We start from the raw sequence: 25,773 nt of genomic DNA on the forward strand, positions 1-25,773 counted from the left end.
GTTCGGTTTAATTTTTTGATGTATATAGTTTCTAAGTAAAATTTTTATATGTGTACACATACACATATACATATACATATTATTTTTAAATAAAAGTTAGGTATGTATAATAACACATACTTTTTTTGGGTACATTGTTCATTCTATCTCTCAAGATGTTTGTTTATACTTTTTGTAAAAAATCTTTTCAAAACTTGCACAGCGCGCTAAAAATATTAGTCTTTCAATTAGTTCTTATCTTATTTCCATTAATTAATTATTTGCTTTTGTAAAGAATAATATCTTCTTAATTCGCTTATTTTTATAAAAAATATAATTTTTAATATTATAAATTGTCGAATATATATAAAAAAATACTCTGCGCAAGCCCTTACTTTTGGCCTGTATTGCATATTACGTTTTTTATTATCAAATCACCGCTCTTGTTGTCGGTTTTATAAATTTTTCTTTCAATTTGCTGAATAAATTGGTTGCATGGCTATCTACGCAAGTTTCTCAATCAATTGTCAAATAAACTTGAGATTTTTTAATAATTATGTGTTTTTTTATAGATTCTTCTTAAGAAATTTCTATTCAATATTAGTTGTAATATGTTTATAGACTGTTTTCACATATGCTTATTAGCCAAACTTTTTTTTATTTGTTCTATTTTTTCGGAACAATCAAATAATTTATTAATTTTTGATTTCGACTTTTTTCAAAGCGAAATTTACTAAACAATTTTTGCAAATTTTCAATGGATTTGTTTGCCATAATGATGAAAGATTAAAATTGGAGAATTTTCGTTTAATTATTTTGTATTAAAAAAAATTTAATGGCACTTTTCTTTTAATATAAAACAGTCAGTGTGGTTTTGATTTGTTTATAAGAAACTTTATAAGCATATAACAAATTCACTTTATTACAAAGCACTGATGAGTTTTTTTATTTGATTATGGTTGAGTTTCTAATCGCAAAATTTATAAAATGCAAATATTAAAAAAAAAGTAAATGATTACTTCATAATGAATTTAGAATTAATTTTTACAAAATAACCACAGTAAACTTTTTTTTTTACACAAAGTGTAAGGGAATTAAAAAATGTTAATAAACTATTTTAAAAAATTTTCTTTTTTTAATAAATTTGAAAATTTATTTACACTATCACTTGCACTTGCTATAAAAATGTTCTTTAAAACAAAAAACATTGTTTACATAATGCATTTTTTATTATGTAATTCACAGATTCTGCGATTGGCTATTAAAAAAAATCGTCCCATATTTAAACACTCTGTGTATGTAACATTTCCTGTTCAAAGCTACTTGCTTATCTATTTTGAACTCGATAAGCTCGTGCCAGTATTTGAGCACAGAAAACGAGCAATCACTTTTAAAAACCGTTATACAATATCAAGACTTTATTATTGTGCAATTATTAAAACTTTCTTTATACTTTTTTTCTTCACTTTCAATGTCAATTAATTGCTGCATTTTGTTTTTCATTTTCTCATCACATTATAACTCTATTTTGTTATCTTAACACGCCAACAATTCTCAACACCAGTTAGTTTAAGTGTAATAATATCCTACTAAGCCACCACATAGTTTAATATTTGTTTGTTCTTTGTAGTGAAATCACCAAAAATATGCTCTATGCCACCACCTGGCACACCATATCAATGTTGTTTGGAAAATTGTTTGTTAGTGAATTAGTTTGGATGTGAACTTTTCTTTTTGTTGTCTGAAGTGTTTTTGTAGTTGCCTTAATATGAGTAACACGATGAATGCACACTTACCAGCTCCGGTTGCACTACACTGTATTGTGACACAAATGGAAGGTGTCGGCGCCGCCGTTGCGTACACACACATAACTCTTACAACGATGTTATTGTCACAGCAGAGACCAGCCACCAAAGGCAGACTTGGCACACACACTATAGCCGTTTTTCCAACTCACTAAGAATTGTAGCACTCGCCTCTGTATAATTGTCGGCCATTGGCGCAGCACCGACATGCGGCGATTGTTCATCGCCGGGAAATACCAACTGCGGTAATAGCGGTAGATCTATAGCAGCTAAGTCATCAAATGCGGACGGTTGTTGTTGCATCAGCTGTTGCTGCAAATGTACATCGTACTCATTTCGGATATTAATAAGCTGCTCGGCTTGGCGCTGATGCTCCACAATAATTTCATCCAGTTGCTGATTGAAGTTCTGTGGCACATTTTGAGGCAAACATTGCGCATGTTGTTGGCATAAATTGCGTGCATTCGCTTGTATGCTCTGCAGTGACTGATCGATGTTCTCCAAAGAATTGTTGATGACTTCATGGATTTCTGTCGTACTTGCAATTGGCATAGTGGTTGCGGGTGGCGTTAGTAGCGTGCTCATGCAAGTTTTCGGTTGAAGAATGATTTCTTCAACGTATATTTTGGTGCTCTTTTTTTTGCCACCACTGCACTTGTCGTTGCTACAACTAGCTGCCATTACCGATGCACGTGCACGCTTTAACGCGGGTGTGTGTGTTGCATTGCTCACATCGAATTCACCAATTGTCGATTCAGTTAGGCGCTGTTCCAGCGCGCTCCGCTGACTTGTAGATGCCCCTGTATTCATCTGCAGTACACTTGGTCGCTTCAAATTCGCTTGTGTTGCATCTGTGTAAGTGGAATCGGACGAAGCAGTGTTTTGATCATTCACAACATCTTCATCACTGCTATCTATTGAGATGGATGTATCACTGCTATCGCTGCAGCTTTGCGGCCCTCTTTGCGCTTTACGCAAATCTCTACGCGCTTTTCGCCGTATATTTCTGCGCAAATTCTTAGCAGCAATATTCACCACGGACAACGATTGCATGATTGAGCTGCGCACCGAGGAGACTTCCGGCGGCACCAACATCAAACGTCGACTTTTTGTTCGCTCATTGTCTGCCTGTGTAGCGGTATCTTCACCGCAGCCTGTGCCATTACCTTGCGTACGACGTGTTTGTAAATTGTCAATTAAAAACATTACACTGCGTTCCAAACGTACGGGATCGTGAGAGGCAGGTGCATCCACCGTTGAAGAGATGGGCAAATTCGAATGTATAATTGTGGAAAATCGTCGCTTCATATCCTCCATGTAATAACGGCCCTCCTCCTCATCCAACAGCGTGTTTATACAAATGAAGGAGTAGACATTACGCTCGGTGTCTACGGTATCGTAATAACCCTGCGAATGTAGATAAATAAAGGTTCCATTCCGTGTGAGTAGGCGATAATAGCTTTCACCTTGCTCGTCAAAATTGTCGTACATTTGGCGTAGCGCGACAATTACCCAACGCACATCATCGTGGTGTATGAAAGAGAACGGGCTAAGATTGTAGACCTGCAATGGAAGATGAAAATAAGCACGCGTAAATAAATATGTAAGTAATTTAAAGCAGGAAAATCCTCGAAAATATGATTTATTTTGTTTGGCTGAAAACAATACTCAACTAAAATGTAAACAAATATGTCATAAGAAGTCAAACCCTCACACAAACTCACGCCATACTCATTGATATTTAAATTAACAGTAAACGCAGATACAAAATAACGATTTATTTCACCTACAATAGGCTTATCTTGCTTAGATTTGTTTCCAAATTTACTACAAAATAGAAAAAAGGAGAATAAAAAATTTTATAACAGTTTTTATTGGCATTTCCATGCTATATCTGGTAGTGTGCTTGCCATAAACAATGAGCTTATCTCAAATACTTTTATTTTTAATCAAGTTAAAAAAAATGAATAAAAAATAGGATATATATATTATTATTATGAGCTGCCAGCTTTTCTTGTAATAAAATATATAATCTATCATTTAGCAAGCCTCATTTGATACATTATATGGGACAACGTGGCAATATTTTTAATTTATGATAAAAAGCCTGCTTATTGTTCAAAGAAATAAAAATTTTAATTGCGAAAGAGGTGCGACTAAGAAAAAAAAATATATGTAAAAAATAAATGAAATGCACAAAAAAAAAATTTGAAATGCAGATATCAGGGTCATTGTATGTGTGAATTTGTATAAGATTTTTTTAAATATAAAAAAAATTAATTAATTTTCACCCGTAAAATAAAATCTGGTAATTATTTTACTAGCCACATACATACTAGAAACATATTTACTAATATATAAATACACAAAATACACATGTATGTATGTATGCATGTATGCATTTACTTATAGCAAATATAAAGTATAACCTACAGCCGCAGACGAAACGATACACGATAGTGCCCGACATAACCTCAAATAGTTAAAAACTTATAGTTCGGTTCTTATACATACATACATACATAGATGTTATATGTATATGTATGCAATGTTTAAACATAAAAATTTATTTGTTTGTGTCAATCAAACATATATTGTATGAACGATAGTATCTTTTTATGTATGCTTACTTGTATAAAATTAACTGCTACATATGTGTATAAATGTATTATATCTGTGTTCCTTTACTATTCTCCCATATATTTAAACTACGAAGCTGTTTGATATCAGCAAAAATATACATACATACGTATGTATATGTTATACACCATACCTACAGCCTCCATATGCAACTCCCGCAGGCGTCACGGGCTGCTGTTAGGTAAATTGTTTTACTTACATGCTTTTGAAAATTATTACAAAAAATATAAATAAAAATAACATTAATAAATAAAATAATAAGTGAAAGCTCATGCGAATAAAATAGATTTATATAAATATTTATAGCCAATTCTATTTCTAACAAACGTAAACCATTTAAAAGCGCTGTCGGTGTGCGTCACACACATAAGTATGTACATATCCATCTTAGGCAAACATACAAATTGTTACTTGTAGATATGTATATACCTATGTATGTATATATATATTTGTAGGTATGGCAGATACGCAAGTATATAATATTTTTTCTCAGTATACCGTAAACAAAAATTCACATATACATACTTACATACATACATACATGTTTACATCCCCGTGTATGTAGGCTTGTGTGTGGCGTTTTAACAACACAATCACTGCGCTCATTTCAATTTATTATTTTTTAACTTATCCTTAGTAGAATGCACACACATACATATGTACATATTTACTGACTTGCAATTTTTTATAATATGTTATACATACATACATATATGTAATATATTCATAAAGTGGGCAGCTGTACATAGTTAAGCCCTAATAATTTTTTCATTTGCTTCTTTAAAAATGCTTCCAACCACCAATTCTTGTAACAAAATTAGAACTTTGATAATTTAAAATCAAATTCGTCAATCTTTTGTTTTATTAGCACATACACTTCACAAAACCTGTTTGAACAAATACATATAGTATGTATGTATGTATGTAGATATCTACGTACCCTCGTGTATAAAAAAAAAGTTTAAATTATTTACGTAAAATCAAAAGTGTTAGATCAAAACCCGAGTGCTTTTTGATATTTCTTGTCTCTTGATCATTTGATTTTTTTCGGTTGAATGGCAGTTCAATACGCTTAATGCGAATGCCTTCGCCGTTGAGCAGAATAACAAACAAATACTACACACAACCATACATATTAATATAGCTTAAATACAATATTATTTAAATGTGTGGTTAATTAATTTTACTAATCCAGCAAAGTAATTTTGACAACAAGAAATCAAATGTTATGCTCTGAAGTCTGCTGAACAGCTGTGTGTACATATGAAAATTAACAGACGGACAGAAAGACATTTTGTTTTCGGCTGTTTAGAATAAAAAATGCTAAACATTTTATCGTTTAGTTCTTTTGTTTTATACTTTTTAGCTGTTTTGCTGTCGCCGTATTCGCAAGTTGAGCAGAATAAGTGCTCCTACATATGTGCGAGTATACAAATATTTGTATCAATAACGCAAATATCATCGAAAAGCAATAAACACACATATGTACATACAAATACGTGTACTTTGACTGATAAGGCGGCTAAGAGAAACAAACAAAGCAACAACCACTTTCAGCAAAGCGAGACTTCTACTGACCGAACCTACCCGAAGCAAATAATTGAGCTATTTATATTTATTTATTAAATGACTCTTTACGGTAATACCTGCATTTTTAGCACTTAGTTGCTACACAAATTTGTCTAATTATCAATTACATATATGTGTGTGTATATTTTCAACTGTGATTTTTAACTTTTTATGCCTAATGCTAAAAATAGTAGTAAACAACCTTACCTCATCTCTCATGTATCCAGCCACCAGCCCGATACGCTGATCACAGTCAATTATTCGTCCGTCTATTAAGTGGCGTGTTCTATATTCCATGCGTCCGCTATTCTCGCTCGTTAGATAATGGGTAATCTTTGGTGGATGTATGATGCGTGCCATAGCTACAAGCACCACATCGTTGCCACTGATGCCGTGCAGTGCGGCTTGTGCTATAACATCATGCTGCATTGCGTGGACACCTTCAGTGCCATTGTAACGTGTCCGCCGCAAAACATGTGAAACAATGGGAAATGTGCCATTTGAGCAGGAGTAGTCGCTACGTCGAAAACAGCCATCAATTCGCAGCAATTCATACTTTCGATTCGCCTCTGAACGTGTACCCGCCCGTGCAAGACGTACAACAAACGAACGCTTATCATTACGCAAGCGTTCATTGATGTCTCTCAAAAACGTATCAGTGTTTTCATTGCTGTTATTACCATTATTTTGCTGCTGCATTTGATATTCGTGACTGCAACGGAATAGCGATTCCATGTCACGTGGTATTAGTTGTTGCAGCATATTCGGATGATCGTCTGGGTGCGTTATGCTTAATATATTTTGTCCATAGAGATCCGATTGGCAATGTCCGAGTAATTTCTCCACACTGTTTGATACTACGACAATTTGTCCATGACAAGTTAATGTTATAAAGAAGCTGTCTAATAAGTATGTCAACGCATCCGCAAAATGCGGATCTTGTGATAGCTCTGTCATTGACTGTTTTCTTGGCACTGATTTACCAAATATGTATTGCAAACGAAAACCATGCGCTGCACACCTTAGTATACCGGTCCTGTCCAATCGTCGCGATGAATACGCCGCCTGCGGCACTATGGTAGCTAGTTCCCGTATACTTGCATTTACTTTGTCCCGGCGTTGCTTTTCGGCTAAATTGCGTGCCTCACGTCCACTATGCGACCCGGCTGTCACATTTCCTTCCGCATCAATTGATCCCATTACTTTTATCATTATGGACAAACACTTTTTGTACAATATCTCTACAACTAGGTTTCCCTTGTAAAATAACTTTAAATTTTCCGATTTTTTTGTATTCACAATGGCTGCTGGAGATCATACGCCATTCCTTGGTGCTTCGCCTTACACTGTCCTAAGCAGTATTCGTCGTCTTTTTCCTCAAGGTCTTACTTCTATAAGTCTGGATACTGCCGAACGTACCGCACACCCCTCTTAAAATCTTATTCAATGCTTTCTTTTTCTTGTCTGGTTGCGTATCCGTTCTCACTCTCTCGCTATATATCTAATTTATAACTAATAAAAATTTCACGCGCGTTGCTAACTTCACACAAATTCCTGATTAATAGTTTTCACAGATTTTTCACCGATATGAGCGTTTTTCACCTTCTATGATTCTCTTTTATCAAACACTTCAAATGGAAATTTCTTGTTTTGTTATGCCTGCTTCTTTCATTTCACATGAACAGGGTTAGCAACGTTGTTAGCTTGACAGTTCATCAAGTATAAAAATACAGAGTGACTGCAATATAGCAAACATTTTATGAATTCAAGCGATTAATAATTGTTTGTTTACCTTATGCTGTATTGTATATATATTACATACCTTCATAGCGAATAATAATATTTTTGTATCACAAAAAAAAATCAATACAACTTTTATACTAAACTAGAAACATGTTGAACTTGTACCGTGATCGCCCTGTTTCCTGTGTTTTTTTTTTCTTTTTTTTTTGTTGGTTTGCTATTATATTTGACATTTAACTTCTTATAGTTTTCTATGGATGCAATTTACTACGAAAGTTCATTGAACAGATTAATTTGCGAAAAATGATACAGACTTGTAGAAAATAGTAAAATTTGAACGGCGAAAAATCGCAGCGCAATGTCGCGACCTTCCACTATATCTGTGGAGCCCAGTTCACCTGTGCAGAAGGTATGGAAACCCGAGTGTAAGTATTATTTATGTGCCTTGTATCCCTGACCACAGCTAATATGCTTCTTTGTTAGTGTATAAAATACAACTGGAAGCGCCCACGCCCAAACCTTTACACCGCACACGGCCCTTAACATTAAATGTCACCAATAATGAAGGGCATTGTTATGGTCCAGAGTACCACGGCGCAATGGGACACCTAGAAGCTGAACAACTTTTGTCCAATAAAGCAGATGGCACGTACTTGTTGCGCCGTAGTCCCAAAGCAGATGACTATTATACTTTAAGCGTGCGTTTTAATTATCGTACCAAACATTTTAAGATTTATTACAAACCTGGCAAAGGGCACTACTTGCAAGAACAATCCAAGCACTATGATACCATACACGATTTGGTTGCTGACGGCCTGGTTAATTTTTACATGCAATTACATGCTGCTCCCATCATTCTACAAATTAATCAGCAAACGCGTAATTGCTACCAACAGAGTCCATACATGACACTTAATCGACGTAAATTGAGGGCGTTATCCCATGAGCTTGGCAAGTCAATGGTGTCAGCGAAAGACAATTGTGGTGTTATAGAAATTACTAACACTGATGTCAATGGTGATTGCGATAGTGTCAAAGCGCCGGTAAATAAAGAAATTACCAACAAAATGAAGGACGCCAGTGATACCGCCGACTTGATACCACCACTTGTGTATGAAAAGGCACATACCTTTAAAGTTCATAACTTTAAGGGTCTCAATTGGTGTGAGTTTTGTGCGAATTTTCTTTGGGGTTTCACTGCACAGGGTATGAAGTGTGAAGCATGCGGTTTTATGGCGCATTTCAAATGTGCAGAGTTAGTACCGGCCAAATGTGTGCCGGATATGAAGCTTATACGTGGTGTATTTGGCACTGATTTGACCACGGTGGTGCAGCTGTATCAGAGCAGTGTACCATTCGTTGTGAGACGTTGTGTGGAAGAGGTTGAGGCACGTGGTATGTTGCAAGAGGGTATATATCGCGTTTCGGGCTTTGCAGATGAAATAGACGCGCTCAAATTAGCGCTGGATCGTGATGGCGAAAAGACGGACATGTCGGAGGGCGCTTATGGCAATGTAAATGTGATAGCTGGCACTTTGAAACTCTATCTGCGTCTACTGCCCGTGCCGCTCATCACTTTTCAGGCTTACCCGAGTTTTATGCAAGCAGCAAGTAATTAACTGAAATATATGAAAGTTTATTAGCGATTATTGAAAAAAACATTTTGCTTCTTATAGGAAGCCCTAACGCTGCAGAGCAGATAAGTAATATGACTGAGGCGGCTAAACGTTTACCGCCAGCGCATTACAACTGCCTCAAATTCATGGCAGAGCATTTAAAAAGGTATTTCAACATTCAGCCAATTGTATTGTTATTTCTGGATTATTTTGTGAATTCTTTTTTAGAGTGGCTTCCCATTACGCGGCTAACAAAATGAACGAGCATAATTTAGCCACTGTATTTGCACCAACACTTATAGCTACTCCACAGCATTTGACCAATTTAACGGAAGAGATTTTTATGTTATCTACATTAATTGCGAATTGCGTGGATATTTTCATTTAGTCACATATTATACACATTTTTATGTCGATTTAATTGCGGAGGGCATTAAATTGGGGAAGCTGTGCAACTTTTATCACACAGGCATACGCTCAAACAGGTCTTAGGCAATATTTACGAATTATTATTAAGTAACATAGCTTGAGTAAATGCCGTAGGCCACGAATTTAAATACATTAAAATTAGTTGAGGAATATTTAAAACAAATTTTACACATTCTCAAATTTCATACAACTTTTTTATGTATAAAACCAAAGTATTTTTTACGTAGTAATAAAAAATGATGATATGCATTCAAACAAGTTGTGATATTTTGCAGGCTAGTTGCAGCAGTTGGTATCAATACTGGAACATTTTATATTATTTTAGCTATTGTTATTATATGTACGTTTAACAGATATTTTTTTTAGATTCTTATATATCGAATCTAGGGTAAATCGAGTATATCAAAAACGTGGAGTAAAGAAGAACACAGCGTAAACGTTAAAGGCAAAGAATACTCCACGGTGAGCAATCACAAGTGGGCGGGTGGACAAATAGATATGTTTCTTTAAAGAAAATATGGTGTTGTATTCTGTTGCGGTATGACTCTATCCGTTTCTGGCACCGCATTAAAAATACTGGTTGTGCGATCTTTCGCAGTTTTAAACGTCAAAATCGCAGCTACATTGCCACAACGATAGCAATAGTTCGGCGCTGACCACACCGTTACAAGCTTACTATCGAACATGTATTTAATACCTTCGTTAACCAGCTGATGTGCACGACAAATCAATTCTAAATTGTTAATATTCATAAAGTCCTTTGTCACAAGCTGACCGAATAACCAACCAGCACCACGTGGACTCTGGCCCCTGAAAATGCACATGAATTAAACATAATTCGTGCAAAAACAAAAAAAAAGGTATTTTTGTACTTACCACAGGTCCATATCTTCTGGATCCGACCACACGAGATCACAGAATGCACCCTTATAGGGAATTTCACCATTGCGGTCTATAGTACGTATTTGGTCAAGTGTGATAATTTCTGGACTGAGACCACCATGAACGCATAGCACCTCCTCATCAATAATCTAAAGAAAAACGATTAGTACACAATTTTAGATTAAATCTTTGCCAGACTAACCGCAGCAATTGTCAGCAGGTCAAAAACTTTGCAACAGTATTTCCATGCATTAGCATTTCCATACTTGGTGAAACATTCATCGAAAAAGCCATACACTTTGGTAATTTGTCGCGATTCATGATTTCCACGCAGCAGCGTAATACGGTCAGGATAACGTGCCTATTAGCATAAATGAATAACATATCAATGTTGAAAAAAATGGCATAAATCAAATGAATTTGAACGCTCACCTTCAGTGTAAGCAGACGTGTCAAAGTTTCGAGGCTATAATAACCACGGTCTACAAAATCACCCATGAATATATAGTTGGTATCAGGTATTTGACCACCTGTGCGGAAGAGTTCTTCCAAATCGTAAAACTGTCCATGTATATCACCACATACTGTCACGGGCGTGCTAACTGGTTGTATGTTGGATTCCTCAAGTAAAATTTCACACACGATATCACAAAGTTTTTTCAAATCATTCTCTGGCAAATATTTACATTCCTTAACTGTCTCAATCCACTTATCGAGATCTGACATTGTGATTACTTTAGTTTTTAGAAAATAATTAGTGTTTTATCTGCTTTATTAAGACTAATTTTTAGAAGATCACACGATAAATTCTATAATAAACTTTGGGTGGATTTGTGCTAACACAGGCTGCAAATATTGTTTTTGCAAAGAGGTGCCGATGACAGTTGAAAATGTCAAACGGTTGAATTATATGCGTTGCTTCTTATTGAAAAGTCGTTCACAATAACAAGTCTACGTGTATGCAACTATAACGTTACGGCTACCGAAACTCGAATTCATAGAAATTAGCTCAGAAACTTACCATGCAACTCATACTACACACTGCGTAAGAAAGAGATGAACGATCACACATGCACAAGAGTCCCGTTTAGAGTTTTCAATAGGGTGGTAATATACTCTCTTAAACTTTAACAGAAATCCCCAATAGTGGTTGGGTAATTAACCGGTAAATTAACTAATAAATGACTTGCAGGCTACTTACTTTAGTTAGGTAATTTGCAGTGTTTTGGATATTTGGAAGAATTTGCATAGAAACTAACACATAGATATGCCAAAATCTTCTAAGGGCCCAGGAAATGTGCTGTTTTAATCATAGGGATAGGGATTTTAGATGACTGGGATTTTTTGCACGTAGGACAAATGCTTTGTATGTCGGGGTCAATTTTGGACAGGTGCGAGTTTAATCTGCTATAAAATCCAGAACGAAGTTTCACAAAAGTCTTTGTCTGCAGTGGTGTTTTGACTCCAAGTACGCCAACATCTTGGATGTAAATGGCATCACTATGAATGACGTTTCGTGCATGTCTGAAGTTAGTTGCCTCCGTAGTCTGGTCGGAGTATTGTGCTATATCGTCCACGTAATCAAAAAAATTATATCTGCGAATGCATCAAAGCAGACAATGATAAACTTCAAGAGTGATCCTGTTTTCGGACGAAGTGCAGTGTTTGGACACGTCTGAAGTTCCTTCGTCTGCGTTGGACTATATTAAGTCGACCACATCGGAGCCGCGCAGTTAATGGCCGGCCGTAACACACTTACCGATCCAAACGGGGTTAGATCGCCAAAAAAAAACAGGCCTTGGTCGGTGATTCACCAAGCAAACTTTAATATTAATTTTTCCTCGCGGGCTTTAATAACTTATCTTATTGCCATTATTGTAAAAGAAACAAATTCACAATTTCGTGAACCGTATAAACATATTACCGATCGCGTAAACATCAAGTTTTCACTTCGTAATTTATCTCAAATTCACTTTGAGGTTATGCCATATAAGATAAGATAAGATAAAGAATGAGGATTGCACCGCGACCTAGGGTCTATTGTGCCCTCTACTAACTCACAGCGTCTCACTTAGCCCCAGCAGATTGATGAATTCCAATATTCTGCTAGGTGCTAGTGAGGTGATGTGATATACATATATATGTATGTATGTATGTATGTACGTATATATGAAAACACGTTAACAAAATTTAATTTCAACATCTGCATAAACTTTACAAAAATAATTTTTAATGCGAATAATAAATAATAATTCAATAAATGTTCCAAGATAACCTCAAATACAGGCAACGTTTGGTCCCAAATAGGATTTGTTGTTATAAGGTGAACTTTATATGAAACTAGAGATTGATAAGGCCTTATTTATTATTGATAAGGAAGGCGAGCGAACAATTTTAGAAAAAAAAGTTAAAACATATTAGAAAAACGGGAAAATATCTTTGAAGTACGCAATTAATTAGCGGGTGAAATTAGATAAGCTGATAAACATATATACATATAAGTAACTTTCATTAATAACATTTCCTTTGGATTATATACAATAAAATACCACCCAAAGGATTTGAACGAGAATATATCATTGCTTTCGGAAAAGATACAATAAATACTGCATGTGTGGTCACTGTGTATAAACATACGCTAATTATTTACTTCGTTTGGGTTGGCAGTTGATTGCGATGACTTGCATAATTTTTTAATTATAAATATACATATGTATATGTATGTATAAGGTGTTTACTACATTTAAATACTTGTGAAAACAAAAACACGAATATGGTATAGAAAGACATAAGTGTGAATATACATACGTACGTACATATGTATGCATGTATACATTTTGATAAGCGCCTAACGAAAAAACAAATGTATGTAATGTAAATATAGTTATTTACAGGGTGTATATGCAGGCTGTATGTATGTATATACATATGTATGCACTTCTGTAGTGGCATATGCATATAACTATTTTTCACTGTTTACGTTTACAACCAATAGAACAGAACAAAATTTTTAATTGTCAAAGTGACATTGCCTTATCTGCAAACATACATACTATGTAAGGGAAAACATATTTGACGTTTGCAATGATTAATCTGTGCAAAAAAGTAATAATTTATAGTTCTTATTAAACAATTTTACTAAATTTCACGTCAGCCGATTTAGATTTCATCAGCATTCGGGGTAACAATATGTCACTGGGAGCTAAATAACACTTACATAGGTACTATTGGCGCGCCGTAATGTCAGTGAGAGCAATACATGAGTGTAAAGAAAGCCATTCTATGAAAGTCGGGTCTATGTAACTGTAAGCCACCCAAATTTTCATACGGCCAAGGACTGCCAACTAGGCCGGATTCAAAATTTGTTCAGGAATATTTTCCGTCGTTACAAAACAACAAAGGTTTAAAGAAGTAAGCGCGAAACTACAAAAAGAGCTTATATGGCCTTATGCCATCAGTCCACATACAGTTATCATAGTGAAATTACCGTTAGAATAAGTGTTCGACGAGATAAACTTTTTTTTACCATTTAAGTAACGTTATTTGTTCTTTTTTTTTTTTTTTTGTTTATTTATTTATTTATTTTTTAATACAGTCTTGAAAATGGACCCTTTAACCGTTGGAATACAAATTCCACAAATGCGTGTGGAAAATGAACTCGTGATATTTCGCTGGCCAAATACTTTGAATTTATAGCCAATAACTATTATCTAGCCAATAACTTAGAAAGCTTTCATGAAAGATCTTGGGCAATAATTTTTTTCTTAGTCCCGATAAAACAAAATAACCGAAGTCATAAATAAAAATAGACCACAAACAAATATGTTAGCGATAAGAAATATTCCCATCTAATCTTAAGTTAGTTTATCAAAGCGAAATATTTGTGTTGGAAGTCCATTAATTAAATTTTAGACAACTTACATAACGCCTAAAAAATATACCTTCGTAATGTTTCTAAATTTGATAAGCATTAGACTTTTCGTGGTAAAAAATATAGCACAAAAATAATTGGATATTTTGGTACATATATTGTATGAGTAACGAGAAAAGCGAAAATTTGAAAATACGTAATACATATGTATATGTATGTACGTATGTTTTGAGAACATAATTTTAAGCTGTTGCTATGAGAGAGCTTTAACCGATTTTGTAGAGACATTCAAATAATAATTTTATTTATGTGCATAGTTTTAAGCTTTAACTAGCTTGAGTACGCTAGCACTCTGGAATAATAGAATTTTGTTTAAATCCAACAAAATATTGAAAGCTTTCATTAATTCGCCTATATGTATGTGTGTCAATGGCACTGATAATGATTCCCGACTGATATCAGCGCAAAAAGGGAAGTTTACAGGCGCATCTGTTTGTACATATGGTACATATGTATGTACGTTTCAACTAATTATAGTGAGAAAAACAAGACTATAAATCGTAATAGTAATCAACATTAATAAATATACTTCGAGTGACAATGTTAGATGGAGCTTTTTACTTAATCTTTAGTTATGCCCAGGGCAAGAATGATTGAAGAGAAGTCGGGCATACAACTTAATGGGAGGGCTTATAATAGCAGCGCATGACAAGGATTAGACTTTGGTCGCAGCCGAGACTACTGGTGCTTAGAAAAAATATAAAAATGTATTTTATTTCTTACGAAGAGCAGGTAAGCCATGTAGAGACGGCTTACGAGGTAAGATAACCAATTTGCAAGCCAGAAAAAGTATGATTTTTTAAAGGTATTTAATTTAATAAGTAACTTGAAAAACATGTACATTTGCGGAAATTAATGTACTTTAATAATCGGCAATTTATGGTGAAAAATTTTGGATTGTAAATGAAAAAATTTGTCTTACTACAGATGGTAATGATCGGGTGACAAGCCATCTGTATTTATCGAGTAAAAATAAGACGATAATCACAAACATAAAGGATGGCTCGGTCAAAAAGGGTTACGAAAGGAATAGGGAGACTACATGTCGATTTTACAACGGCGAGGGGCCACAGTTGGAAGTGACGGCTCTAGATGAATGTCGGGTATACACTCAAGATCCGATTTGAGCAGACAGCTCCATATAAAAATCATCAGACAAAATATTTGCGCTTTAAACAAACAGTTGCCAAGCACAGACTAATTGTATTATGGATATTAAACTAAACGCAAAAAAAAATGTTTTGCTACTCTAGAAAATTTTTTTTATCTATATGTAATTATTTTTCAGAAACGCTTATTTACATATTGCTGAATGCTTATCTGAAGCTTCTCAGTTTGAATTTCGAAAATTGAATTCCAGTCCAAAGATATTTTAAATACCTTCCTAAAACTCAGCTTTCTGCGCTAGGGACTTGTGCCAAGCCTCATTCCGACCTACCGTTTTTCGCTCGCGTACGCTTTTCTGCCGTCTTTTTTCTATGATCGTTGTAAAAAAACGCCAATTTTTACTTGGGCTGGAGTCGCATCTACTGCTTATCGCTCTCGTCTATTGTGTCGAGAGCTTTTTACTGCCAAAATTTTTAACACATTGACAATCGGGCAATTAGCGAAACAAAAGCGGAGCCAACATTCAATCCGTACTGATCAGAACTAGCAGTCGTGTTGCCGTCGTCGAAGTAAACACGCGGGGCGAAATACAGCAGCTGTCCTCAACGAATGTTTACTATACTCAGTGGGCAATCATCAGACCAAGTAGCTTCGCTTTAGTTAACTTAAATAGCGCATGCTTTATGCGAAGAAGCTTAATTGAGAATATAATAAAAATTTCATGCTCACACAACGCAACGCGTACTCAATTGGGTAATAGGCAATCGACAATTGAAATAAATTATTGAATTAAAATATTGAACAACAGTCAGTGAAGTAAGACGTACACGCGCGGAATTATGCACTAACTATAAAGTGAAGCACGAATTTTACAAAATTATTATTTTCTAATCGTTAATAAAAAAAACTAAAAAATAAATAAAAAAAAATTCGAAAATTAAAACTAAAAAATATTTCAGAATTTTTCTTCGACTTTCACTGATTTTCTTTATGAGTGCGTTTTAATCCATTTGCGTGCTTTCAGCGAGTTCTTCAATAAACTTGTATTACTTGCTGCTGCTTTATTTTAACGTAAGTTCCCATACTTTATTCAATGCAGATATCTAACCGTTACTGGCACCTTGTGAGGAATTCAGAATCGTAACTGAGATCGGCTAAGACTAACAAATAAAGAACCTTGTATCGTACTTGAACACTCTCCATTTCTTTATAAATTGCGGGTGACCTAATTGAGCAAACTGCGCTTCATGAATTTGCATTGTCTACAACTGTTGAATGTTGTAAGCCGTAATTTTTTGTAAACTTGTCCGTTGTACACCTTAAGCTGGGTGGTAATTTGCCTAAATGTAGCTCTGTGTTTTTCCTCTTTCCATTTATTCACCTATGATCATCCAAACATTAACGATACTTCTTTCTCTTGAAGGACACTTGAACAATGCGTTGATTCGAACACTAGCAAGGTATTAATTTAAGCAGAATCATGCATATTTCCTCATCATTACTGGAGAAAGGCAAATTGAAGTATTATCAATAAATTTACTTCCACTTATATGCGTTACTCTACAGAAGAGTGTTGAAAATATTAAGAGAAGTTGAAAACATATTTCTAAATATTCTATATTTAAGTTATATTAAGTCTTGCGGTATTTTCGCGCTAAGAGCGCGTAGTTTTAGTTTTATCGTCGCATCGGGTCATGCTATACCTTTTTGGAAAGCCCATTTCACGCGCTAACGCGTGTTTGATTGATTGTCGTTTCTTTCAATTAGTTCGTGAGTTATAGCGTCGCAAACATGGAGCAAAATAAAGAGAAAATACGGCATATTTTACAGTACTACTACGANAAATTTATTTATACTATATATAAAAACAAAAACACTGGAAAAACTTTGAAAATATTAAATTAATTACACAAAAGAAAATTCAATAAAATTTATTAAGAAAAATGGAAGTATACACATCAGACAGCAGCGACACAGACTCGCGCGAGCAAAAAACTCTGGACTATGGACGTATGAACCTCACCGTAATCACACTGGACGACGATTTGCATGCGAAAAAGGTGCTCAAAACACACAAGGATTTCGAGACGTTGCTGCTGAATCACAATCGACTCACACAACTGCCGCCAGCGCTTACTAAATTCGTCAATTTGAAAGTACTAGATTTGAGCTCCAATTGTTTGACACAATTGCCTGAGGCTATTTGCAATTTACCGTTAGTCACATTGATTGCCAAAAATAATAATTTGTCCAACAAATCATTGCCGAAATCGTTTGTGATGCGCAACTCAGCCTTGAAGGAGCTGAATTTGAGCGGCAATCAGCTGACGCATTTTCCCGAGCAGGTGCTAGAGCTGCGCCAGTTACGCTACTTCTACGCCGGTGCAAATAGGATAACAGCAATTTCTAAGGATATATGGAAAATGCAAAGGTGGGCAATAGTGTTTTGTTATTGAATTTGATGTTGCGCGAGTTGATAGAAATGACAGTTGCGCAGTTTTTTTTTTTTGAAATTAATGTGTGCATATTTTTTTGGTGTGTAATAGAACTGACTGACTGCTTCTACAAGATTATTTTTTTATAATAGTCGGAATCTGCAGTATTTTCGCAGCAAATAAACTATCCGCGCGCAGGGACTTTGTACAGTGAACAAGAAATCTTGGACGATTCCAACCGGGACCTGCCACTATTTTATGCAGGTTTTGTAACTCCAACAATTCACTACAATTCTACGTAATCTTCTAGCCATGGTTTTCTTTCCACGGCCCTGACTATATGTGTACATACAAACTTAAAATACAATAACAAAATGTGTTTACTACTTACAATGCACATATGTACATATGTACCTGTGTGAAGGTTGTCTAACTAAACAAGAGTTATGAAATTAATTTTATATAAAAATGCATGTGAAAAAACTTTGTCATATCAGCTATTTTTCCTTTTAAAACTTTGAAAGCCGTACTCAACCTTTCCGGTCGAAGATTATCAGTTCGAACAGCGTTATGTAGTACATGTGCTGCACTCAAATACATACACACAATACAATGTACATATGTAAATAAAAATCTGACTACAGATACGTTTGGTACCGCGCCGTAACTTTTATTGAAAAGATTTTCACATACATACATATATGCATACAAACTTACATGCATGTCTATGTATGAGAGCGTTATTCCAAGAAATAATACTTATTTACTCACTCTGTACTTCCAGCAGGGGCTAAAGTGAACAAGTTGCTTGTCACGCTCTGATTCGCGACTAGGTTAGTGAGTATTCTGATATGTGCTCTTCTTAACATGATCTTTATACACTGGTAGTATGTGAGGCGTTATAATTCAATATTTAAGCAAATTTTATGTTTTCGAATCAATTTTTGCTCTGACACGTGTGATATTCCGCATATTTGATTAAAAAATCAAGCGGAAATATTCCACAGCGAATTGCAGTAGCGCCGCGTTTGATTTTCTTTTATATGATTGTTATTGTTGTTCCAGAGTTAATTTTGAAGAGTACTATCGAGTTGACAGTCTTTGGACGCATAAAAACGGCTGAGTTCCACGTACGTAGACCCGACTGTAGTGGGCTCGGGTGCTTCTAAATTTTGCAAGACAAAAAAGTTAGGAAAATTTGTTATAAAAGCCCGGAAAATCAATTATCAACACAATTTAAAGGTACCTTACATGTTCCGACACCGGCATCATTTGAATTCACGTTTAACGATTATTTGAACTCATATTGAATATTGAATGTAAACAATTTCATTCAGCCACATTTTGTTTTCAAGTCGTCGTTTGTAAACACATTTTGAGCAGGAATTGTAATTTCCCCAATAAATCAATATATTTTTAAGTTTTTGCATACACAAAAATGATATATGTAGTTATTAATTATTATTTGTTTAACGTACAACACTTGAGTTATTTTTATTGGCCTGCAATATGAAAAACGATAACATGTTGTTAGTGATAATAAACAATAACGATAACTGATACAAATTAATATGAGCAATAACAATAGTCTCATAGTGAATTAATAACATGACAGCTACTATGATGGTATTATTGTACTTTTAATATAATACGTATATAATTTAAAAATAATAATATAAAAAACTCAAAAAATACCGGAACGGTATGTATGATGTGTGGGATATCAAATACGTAGTTAAGCACTTAACTTTCAATGTCATTTAAACATTGACACATGTCGCAGTAGCGTTTATTTAATTACTTGTTTTCGAGAGCTTTTCTGTTTATCTAACTCTCATTTTGACATATGTACGCTGCTGTGTGGGCCGGCGCTTATCATGTCTGCCTTTACATCAAAATTTTGTTTACCAACGCAATAATAAAAAAAATTAATGGCACTATTGCCAGTTTGTGCTTAACGATAGGCAGCCTTTGTCTGGCGATAAGAATCTTTGTGTAATCATAAATTAAAAATACAATAAAGCTATAACAAACTCATAAATAATACTAATATGAACAAAAAGCAATAGATGCTTGGGAGCTTTTCAATGTACATACTATGTATTAGGACACGTTTGATTAGCGCTGACATTTGTATGTGAACAACTTTGCATGTATGTATTTATGTACATACATATTTATGTACATATGTAATATTAGACCTAAGTGCGTCATAAATAAAACTTTTGATTATAAGCAGATTCAGATGTTATCTGCAAGCGATAGTGTGGAACAAGATGTTAAAAACAGAAAGTGTTACTAACGCAATATAATTATTTTCGATTTTTTAAATCGTATATACCAGTATTTCTTGCATAACTTGTAGCTAAGCGCAATAATTTTTTTGTTTGTAACGAAAACATTAAAAAATGTTAACTTCCGTTGCACGCAAGCTATAATCACACAAATAAAATTGTTTCCATACAAGAATTTGACTTTTAAAGCTCAGCTTTTATAGCAGGTGGTGCTATACAGGTCCGAATCGCACAATATAGTCCGACATTATAGCGGTACCTTGGGCAATAATCTACATATGCCTATATGATCCTATTCGATAYTTCGGATATAGTAGCTCGTGCCCAATTTCGTGAAGCTTTCCATAAAAGAATGTGATTTTGATCGGTCACTTGTATGACAGCTTTATCTTATACAGGTCGGATATCGGGGGCACGATAAATATAAAGCTTCTTGGGGGAAAAAAACTTTGCAAAATTTTATATCGGTATCTTAAAACGTTGAGAAACGAGTTCGCATATAAACAGAAAGACAGACTAATTGAGGGGCTGACAGACATGGCTAATTCGACTCAGCTCGATACGCTGATCATTTATGGTGTTATGTTTTAATTAGCTGTTGTTTATGTAATTCGAACTACAAATTTGAATTTAAAATGTGCACACTAAATTATTTACTGTCCAAAGCCGCTTAGCAACTGTTCCACATCTGTAGCTCTGAACTTTACTGGCTTGCTCATACAAAAATCACAAAATACATTCTAATTATACGCTCATTTTCAGCTTGCAGGTACTCTCGCTAGGCGGCAATCAAATCAGCGATGTGCCCGACTCCGTGGGCATGCTCAGCCAACTGCAGGCGCTCGTGCTGTGCGACAATGTCATTGAGAATTTACCAACCAGCATCGCACATTTGAACAGCCTGAAGTCACTTTTGTTGCACAAAAACCGCTTAAGACACTTGCCAAAAGATATTATCGCATTGAAAAATTTAACAGAGGTGAGTAGACGGGCATATTTAACAGCTTTAAGCAATTCGTACGATTTTTACATATTTATGTATATTTTTTTATCTATTTTTACAGTTGAGCTTGCGCGACAACCCTTTGGTGGTGCGTTTCGTGCAAGATATCGCTATGAAGCCGCCCACGCTGATGGAGTTCGCTGCGCGTGTCGTCAAGTGTACCGGCATACCCTTCGGTCCGGGCATTGTGCCGCGCACGGTCAATGATTATCTACAGAGCGCCAATTGTTGTGTAAATCCCAAATGCAAGGGTGTTTTCTTCGACAATCGCGTGGAACATATTAAATTTGTCGACTTCTGTGGCAAATATCGTGTACCGTTATTGCATTATTTATGCTCCTCCAAGTGCATTGAGCCGGAGCCAGAGTTGCCGCAAACGAGCGGTGCTAATGGTTATATGATGCGTAAGGTGTTGCTTGGCTGATGGGAGTACTGGGTGCGGTCAACATTATTGGCGGATACTAGAATTACTTGTTGGTTTTTGATTGGAATTTGGAGAAAAGTTACCAACAGATCTTTTGGAAAATTCATTATTTGAATAGTCTGCTATTTGGTGGTATTTTTTTTTTATATTTTACTTTATTGCCATGAGATACGCGGTCTGAATAAGCGAGTGTGTGCAAAATGTTTGAATAATGCTGCGCATTTTTATATATACATACAAAATAATACAAAAATTTTTGAAAAATTTTATATTTATAAAAGATTTAATAAAATTTGCATTAATTGCATAGAACTGAACTATTAAGACCTAACATACGAAGGGCCTACGAAGCCCGCTCGTTAACGAGAAAGAAATCTTGGGTAATTATTTTCTACAAAAAATAAAAGCAAACGGTAAATATTATAGTCGCTGGGTTCTAAACGTGATAGAACCGGCGGCAACGGATCACTATGGTATGGGGACCAACCCTGTGTCCGGAAAGTAATCGAACTGATTTTCTACCTCCGCGAATGTATTTCGGAGTGTGCGCGCACCGACTGGATTCGGTAGAGGGCGTTCCTGGCTAACGAACGAGCGGCTGGTCGGTTGTCTCACCTGGAGAGACAGGACAAACGTTTTCGCGATGAAAGGCAAGCATTTTGAGACGACAGAGGGGATTCAACCAACATGCACCTCGGCTCTCACTGCTCACTGCTTGGAAATCGCGCTGGCAGCACTGTATCGACCCAGAAGGAGCCTATTTTTTTCTTTTTAAGAATTGTAACAATTGGTTCAATAATTTTTTTTAAATCAACTCAGTCCTATTACTTTCCGGACAAACCCTGTATATGGTATCTTTGAATTTGGTATACAATATAGGTATACAGTATAGTTACCTAACTGGAATAGAAACAGTGTTGTTTGTTTTTGTTGCGTATTTATTATTTTTACACGTCTTCGCCGCCAGTTAATCATTTCATTTCATTTCTCGCTGTAGCGTTCAGTTTCCTGGTTTACTATTTTTTGCTGTTGTTTTATTCTTAACTGTTATATTAGTTGCATTTACTTAATGTTTAATTAAAGTTTGAAGATTTTTATATTGAGTTCATTTATTTGTTATTATTTCTTTATTACTATTTGTAATAATGAATATCGAAATCATCATACATACATACATATTTTTAATGTATTATATTCAAATATTTATTTTTACTATTAAACGCTTCTGCTAGTTTTATGTGTTTTTCTTTTCATTAAATGTATGTTTTGTTTTTTATTATTTAACTAACCATGTGTCGCTTTTTTGTAATATTTTTTTTTTCAAATTACACAGTTTTTGCAACTTTCGCTTAGGGTTACGTTTAAGTATATTCATATCTGTATATGCATAATATGTATATATTAAAGTAATACATATGAATGTTTGTCTGATAATCCATTTAAATTTATTTATAAATTGTAAATATATTTATATAACTATTTTTAATTTATTTTCATGTTTACTGCTGTTCTTGTGCTATTGGTGTTACAATTTCAAAAGTTTCAAATTTTTTGTCATTTCATTATAGAGTATGTATTTAGATGCAAAATGCAACACTGTTTCAAGAAATACGTTTAGTTATTTTGTATTCTGTTGATTTTTGTTTCTTATTACTGATTTTAAGTTAAAGTAAACAAGTTGCCGTTTTAGCTGATTAAGTAACAGTGCTTTTTAATTTACTATTCTTGCATATTAATGATATAATATTTCCCTTGTACAAAACAAAATATTTTTCTTCTTAGTAAGAAAATGAGAATTTTGTTAGAAAAAATACTAATTATAAAAGGGTATTTATTATTGGTTAGCTATATGAAATGGTGCTCGTATGAGTGTGCGAATGATTAGGAGTTCTGGTAGTCGATTTTTTAATTTGCATTGTGTTCTTCAACGGATGGAATCGCAATTTTACATACAAATATTATACTTGCTACAAATTCAAAACTTTTACTTTCTTATTTTGAACTACAAAAGCAGGTATGCATTTCATAATGCAATGACTGTGGTATCTATTTTTTACGGTTTTCAAAAATTCAGAGAGTAATAATAAAAAAAATTAATAAAAAGCCAATGATTTTGGTGTGTTGAATGAGCGTCAGTATCTCAAATAAGTACATAATATATAATATATAATTTTTTTTCAATATAATTAAAAAATAAATAAATAAATTTATTAAAAAAAAATAAAGGTATAAATAAATCAAAAATTTTAATTAAAAATATATAAATTAAACTAACTCTGATATAAATAAATACATGGAGAAAAATAGGAAGATAGGATATAATAAAAATAAGAATAAATAAATAGGGAGGAAAACTAAAGCTGTAATAAAATATAGAAATAAATATATTTTAAACTTTTAAGTAAAATTCGTTATTGAAGCACGATTTCCAATTGATCCAGCCACTTGAAAGCAGTGCTTGTAAGAAAAGATAAAATGTATTTTTTGCTAAAAATATTTCATATTTAATTTTTATCGCATTAATTTTTTATAAACTAAGCTACATACATGTTTCTTGTATATCTTTACCTTTTTTAGATTAGAATTTAATTATGCATTATTATGATTGTTTTTACAGCTAAACAACAGTTAAAGAATTTAAATATATTTTTTCTACTACTTTATTTACTGTTTGCACTTTTTTATTACGCTTATTTAAGTATTTATAAATTTATAAGCATGCTTGCAAGTTTATACTCTTGTATTATTTAAAATAGAAACTAACAAAATTAAAGCCGCAGTGCGGTTGAGTATTTGTGCCTTTAAATTTTTATCAGTTAAATATTCTCAAATTATTTTTCATTATTATACATTTTTTCTTATTAAACAATTTTTTTTGTTTTATTTTATTATTATTATCACATAACGTGAACAATTATTGTTTAGAATATTTCAAGTTATTTTTCAAATGTCTTGCTGGTGCACAGAAAAGCTTATACTACGGAACAAAAGCTTGCGAGAATGTTGCGGTTTAAGTTGAAATAATTTTATTTAACTTTTTAACTGAAAGTATTTGCATATGCAATATGATATTGCCACTTATTTGTTTGCTTGAATAAAAAAAAAATATATATATATATATATATGTGAATATAAATATATACATAAATAAAAAACTATAAATGATAATTTAAAATATAATTAGTGCTCCATAGTTCAGTTTCAGGTTTCGCTTTTCCAGATTTGAAGCTGAAGCTTCTTACAAATGACCATGTTGGTTACTAACTTTAAATAGTTTTAATCGCCTAATGCGCTAAGACCACTCAAGCTTGCAAAAGTTAGCTGTTAATAAGGTTTTTCGCGACGAAGTTGTAAAATTTATTAAAATTGCTAGATTCAACAATTAATTTTGGAAATATAGTTTTCAGTTTATATTTTTTTATGTATATATATTAATATAAAAAATTTAGTCGAGTTTTTTATTTATTTTATTTCTTGTTATTTATATACCAATTTCTTTTTTGTTGCATTACTTAATTTTTTTTTATTTATTTCTGTGTATTAAAATATTTTTTGTTTACACAGCACACTCCAACCAGGGTTGCAAATAATTAAAAAATATTAAGATTAATGTATGAAATATTTTTTATATTTTGTAATCCCGAAAATCCTTCTTAAAAATAATTTTTTAATTTTTGACCACAAAAGCGGATTGAAAAAAAATTAATCCAAAGCTAGTAATTAAAAATTAAAGAAAAAAATTTAAATTTTAGAGTTTTCCGTAGTCTGTGTACTAATATTTGAAAGGGAAAGCTTATTTTTAGTAAAATATCAACATTGAATTTGCTTATATTTAATCGCCTTAAATTATAGTGTAACAGTTAATCTTTACTATTTTATCCCTTTTTCTAACAAGTTTTAATTTAATTATTTAATT

At 33.7% G+C, this 25,773-nt stretch overlaps 4 protein-coding genes across 4 annotated transcripts in view; 2 read left to right on the forward strand and 2 right to left on the reverse strand.

Moving 5' to 3' along the window:
• Positions 1 to 1,147: 1,147 nt before the first annotated feature.
• On the reverse strand, positions 1,148 to 7,766 carry LOC108966018. Its single transcript, XM_018928722.1, has 2 exons — positions 6,201 to 7,766; positions 1,148 to 3,347 (listed from the first exon to the last, which is right to left on the reverse strand). Exons 1-2 carry the CDS (start codon positions 7,203 to 7,205, stop codon positions 1,914 to 1,916), a joined length of 2,439 nt encoding a protein of 812 aa, XP_018784267.1. The 5' UTR covers positions 7,206 to 7,766; the 3' UTR covers positions 1,148 to 1,913.
• Positions 7,767 to 7,945: 179 nt separating this feature from the next.
• On the forward strand, positions 7,946 to 9,953 carry LOC108966019 (N-chimaerin). The gene is made up of 4 exons (XM_018928723.1): positions 7,946 to 8,161; positions 8,220 to 9,347; positions 9,413 to 9,518; positions 9,581 to 9,953. Exons 1-4 carry the CDS (start codon positions 8,095 to 8,097, stop codon positions 9,738 to 9,740), a joined length of 1,461 nt encoding a protein of 486 aa, XP_018784268.1. The 5' UTR covers positions 7,946 to 8,094; the 3' UTR covers positions 9,741 to 9,953.
• Positions 9,954 to 10,046: 93 nt separating this feature from the next.
• LOC108966024 (serine/threonine-protein phosphatase 6 catalytic subunit) overlaps positions 10,047 to 25,773 on the reverse strand; it is a 17,053-nt gene continuing 1,326 nt past the window's right edge. The window contains exons 2-7 of the mRNA XM_018928730.1: positions 19,383 to 19,638; positions 18,908 to 19,301; positions 11,096 to 11,397; positions 10,866 to 11,024; positions 10,658 to 10,812; positions 10,047 to 10,591 (exon numbers count right to left, since the gene is read on the reverse strand). Of these exons, the coding sequence (XP_018784275.1) occupies positions 10,288 to 10,591; positions 10,658 to 10,812; positions 10,866 to 11,024; positions 11,096 to 11,389 (912 nt within the window). The 5' untranslated portion in view covers positions 11,390 to 11,397; positions 18,908 to 19,301; positions 19,383 to 19,638 and the 3' untranslated portion in view covers positions 10,047 to 10,287. The remainder of the gene's footprint in view (positions 10,592 to 10,657; positions 10,813 to 10,865; positions 11,025 to 11,095; positions 11,398 to 18,907; positions 19,302 to 19,382; positions 19,639 to 25,773) is intronic.
• Positions 17,572 to 22,188, forward strand: LOC108966023 (leucine-rich repeat-containing protein 58). The gene is made up of 3 exons (XM_018928728.1): positions 17,572 to 18,132; positions 21,193 to 21,409; positions 21,495 to 22,188. Exons 1-3 carry the CDS (start codon positions 17,645 to 17,647, stop codon positions 21,855 to 21,857), a joined length of 1,068 nt encoding a protein of 355 aa, XP_018784273.1. The 5' UTR covers positions 17,572 to 17,644; the 3' UTR covers positions 21,858 to 22,188.

This window comes from Bactrocera latifrons, unplaced genomic scaffold (genome assembly GCF_001853355.1).
Source record: "Bactrocera latifrons isolate USDA-ARS-PBARC rearing strain unplaced genomic scaffold, ASM185335v1 scaffold_154, whole genome shotgun sequence".
Classification (NCBI taxonomy): domain Eukaryota; kingdom Metazoa; phylum Arthropoda; class Insecta; order Diptera; family Tephritidae; genus Bactrocera; species Bactrocera latifrons.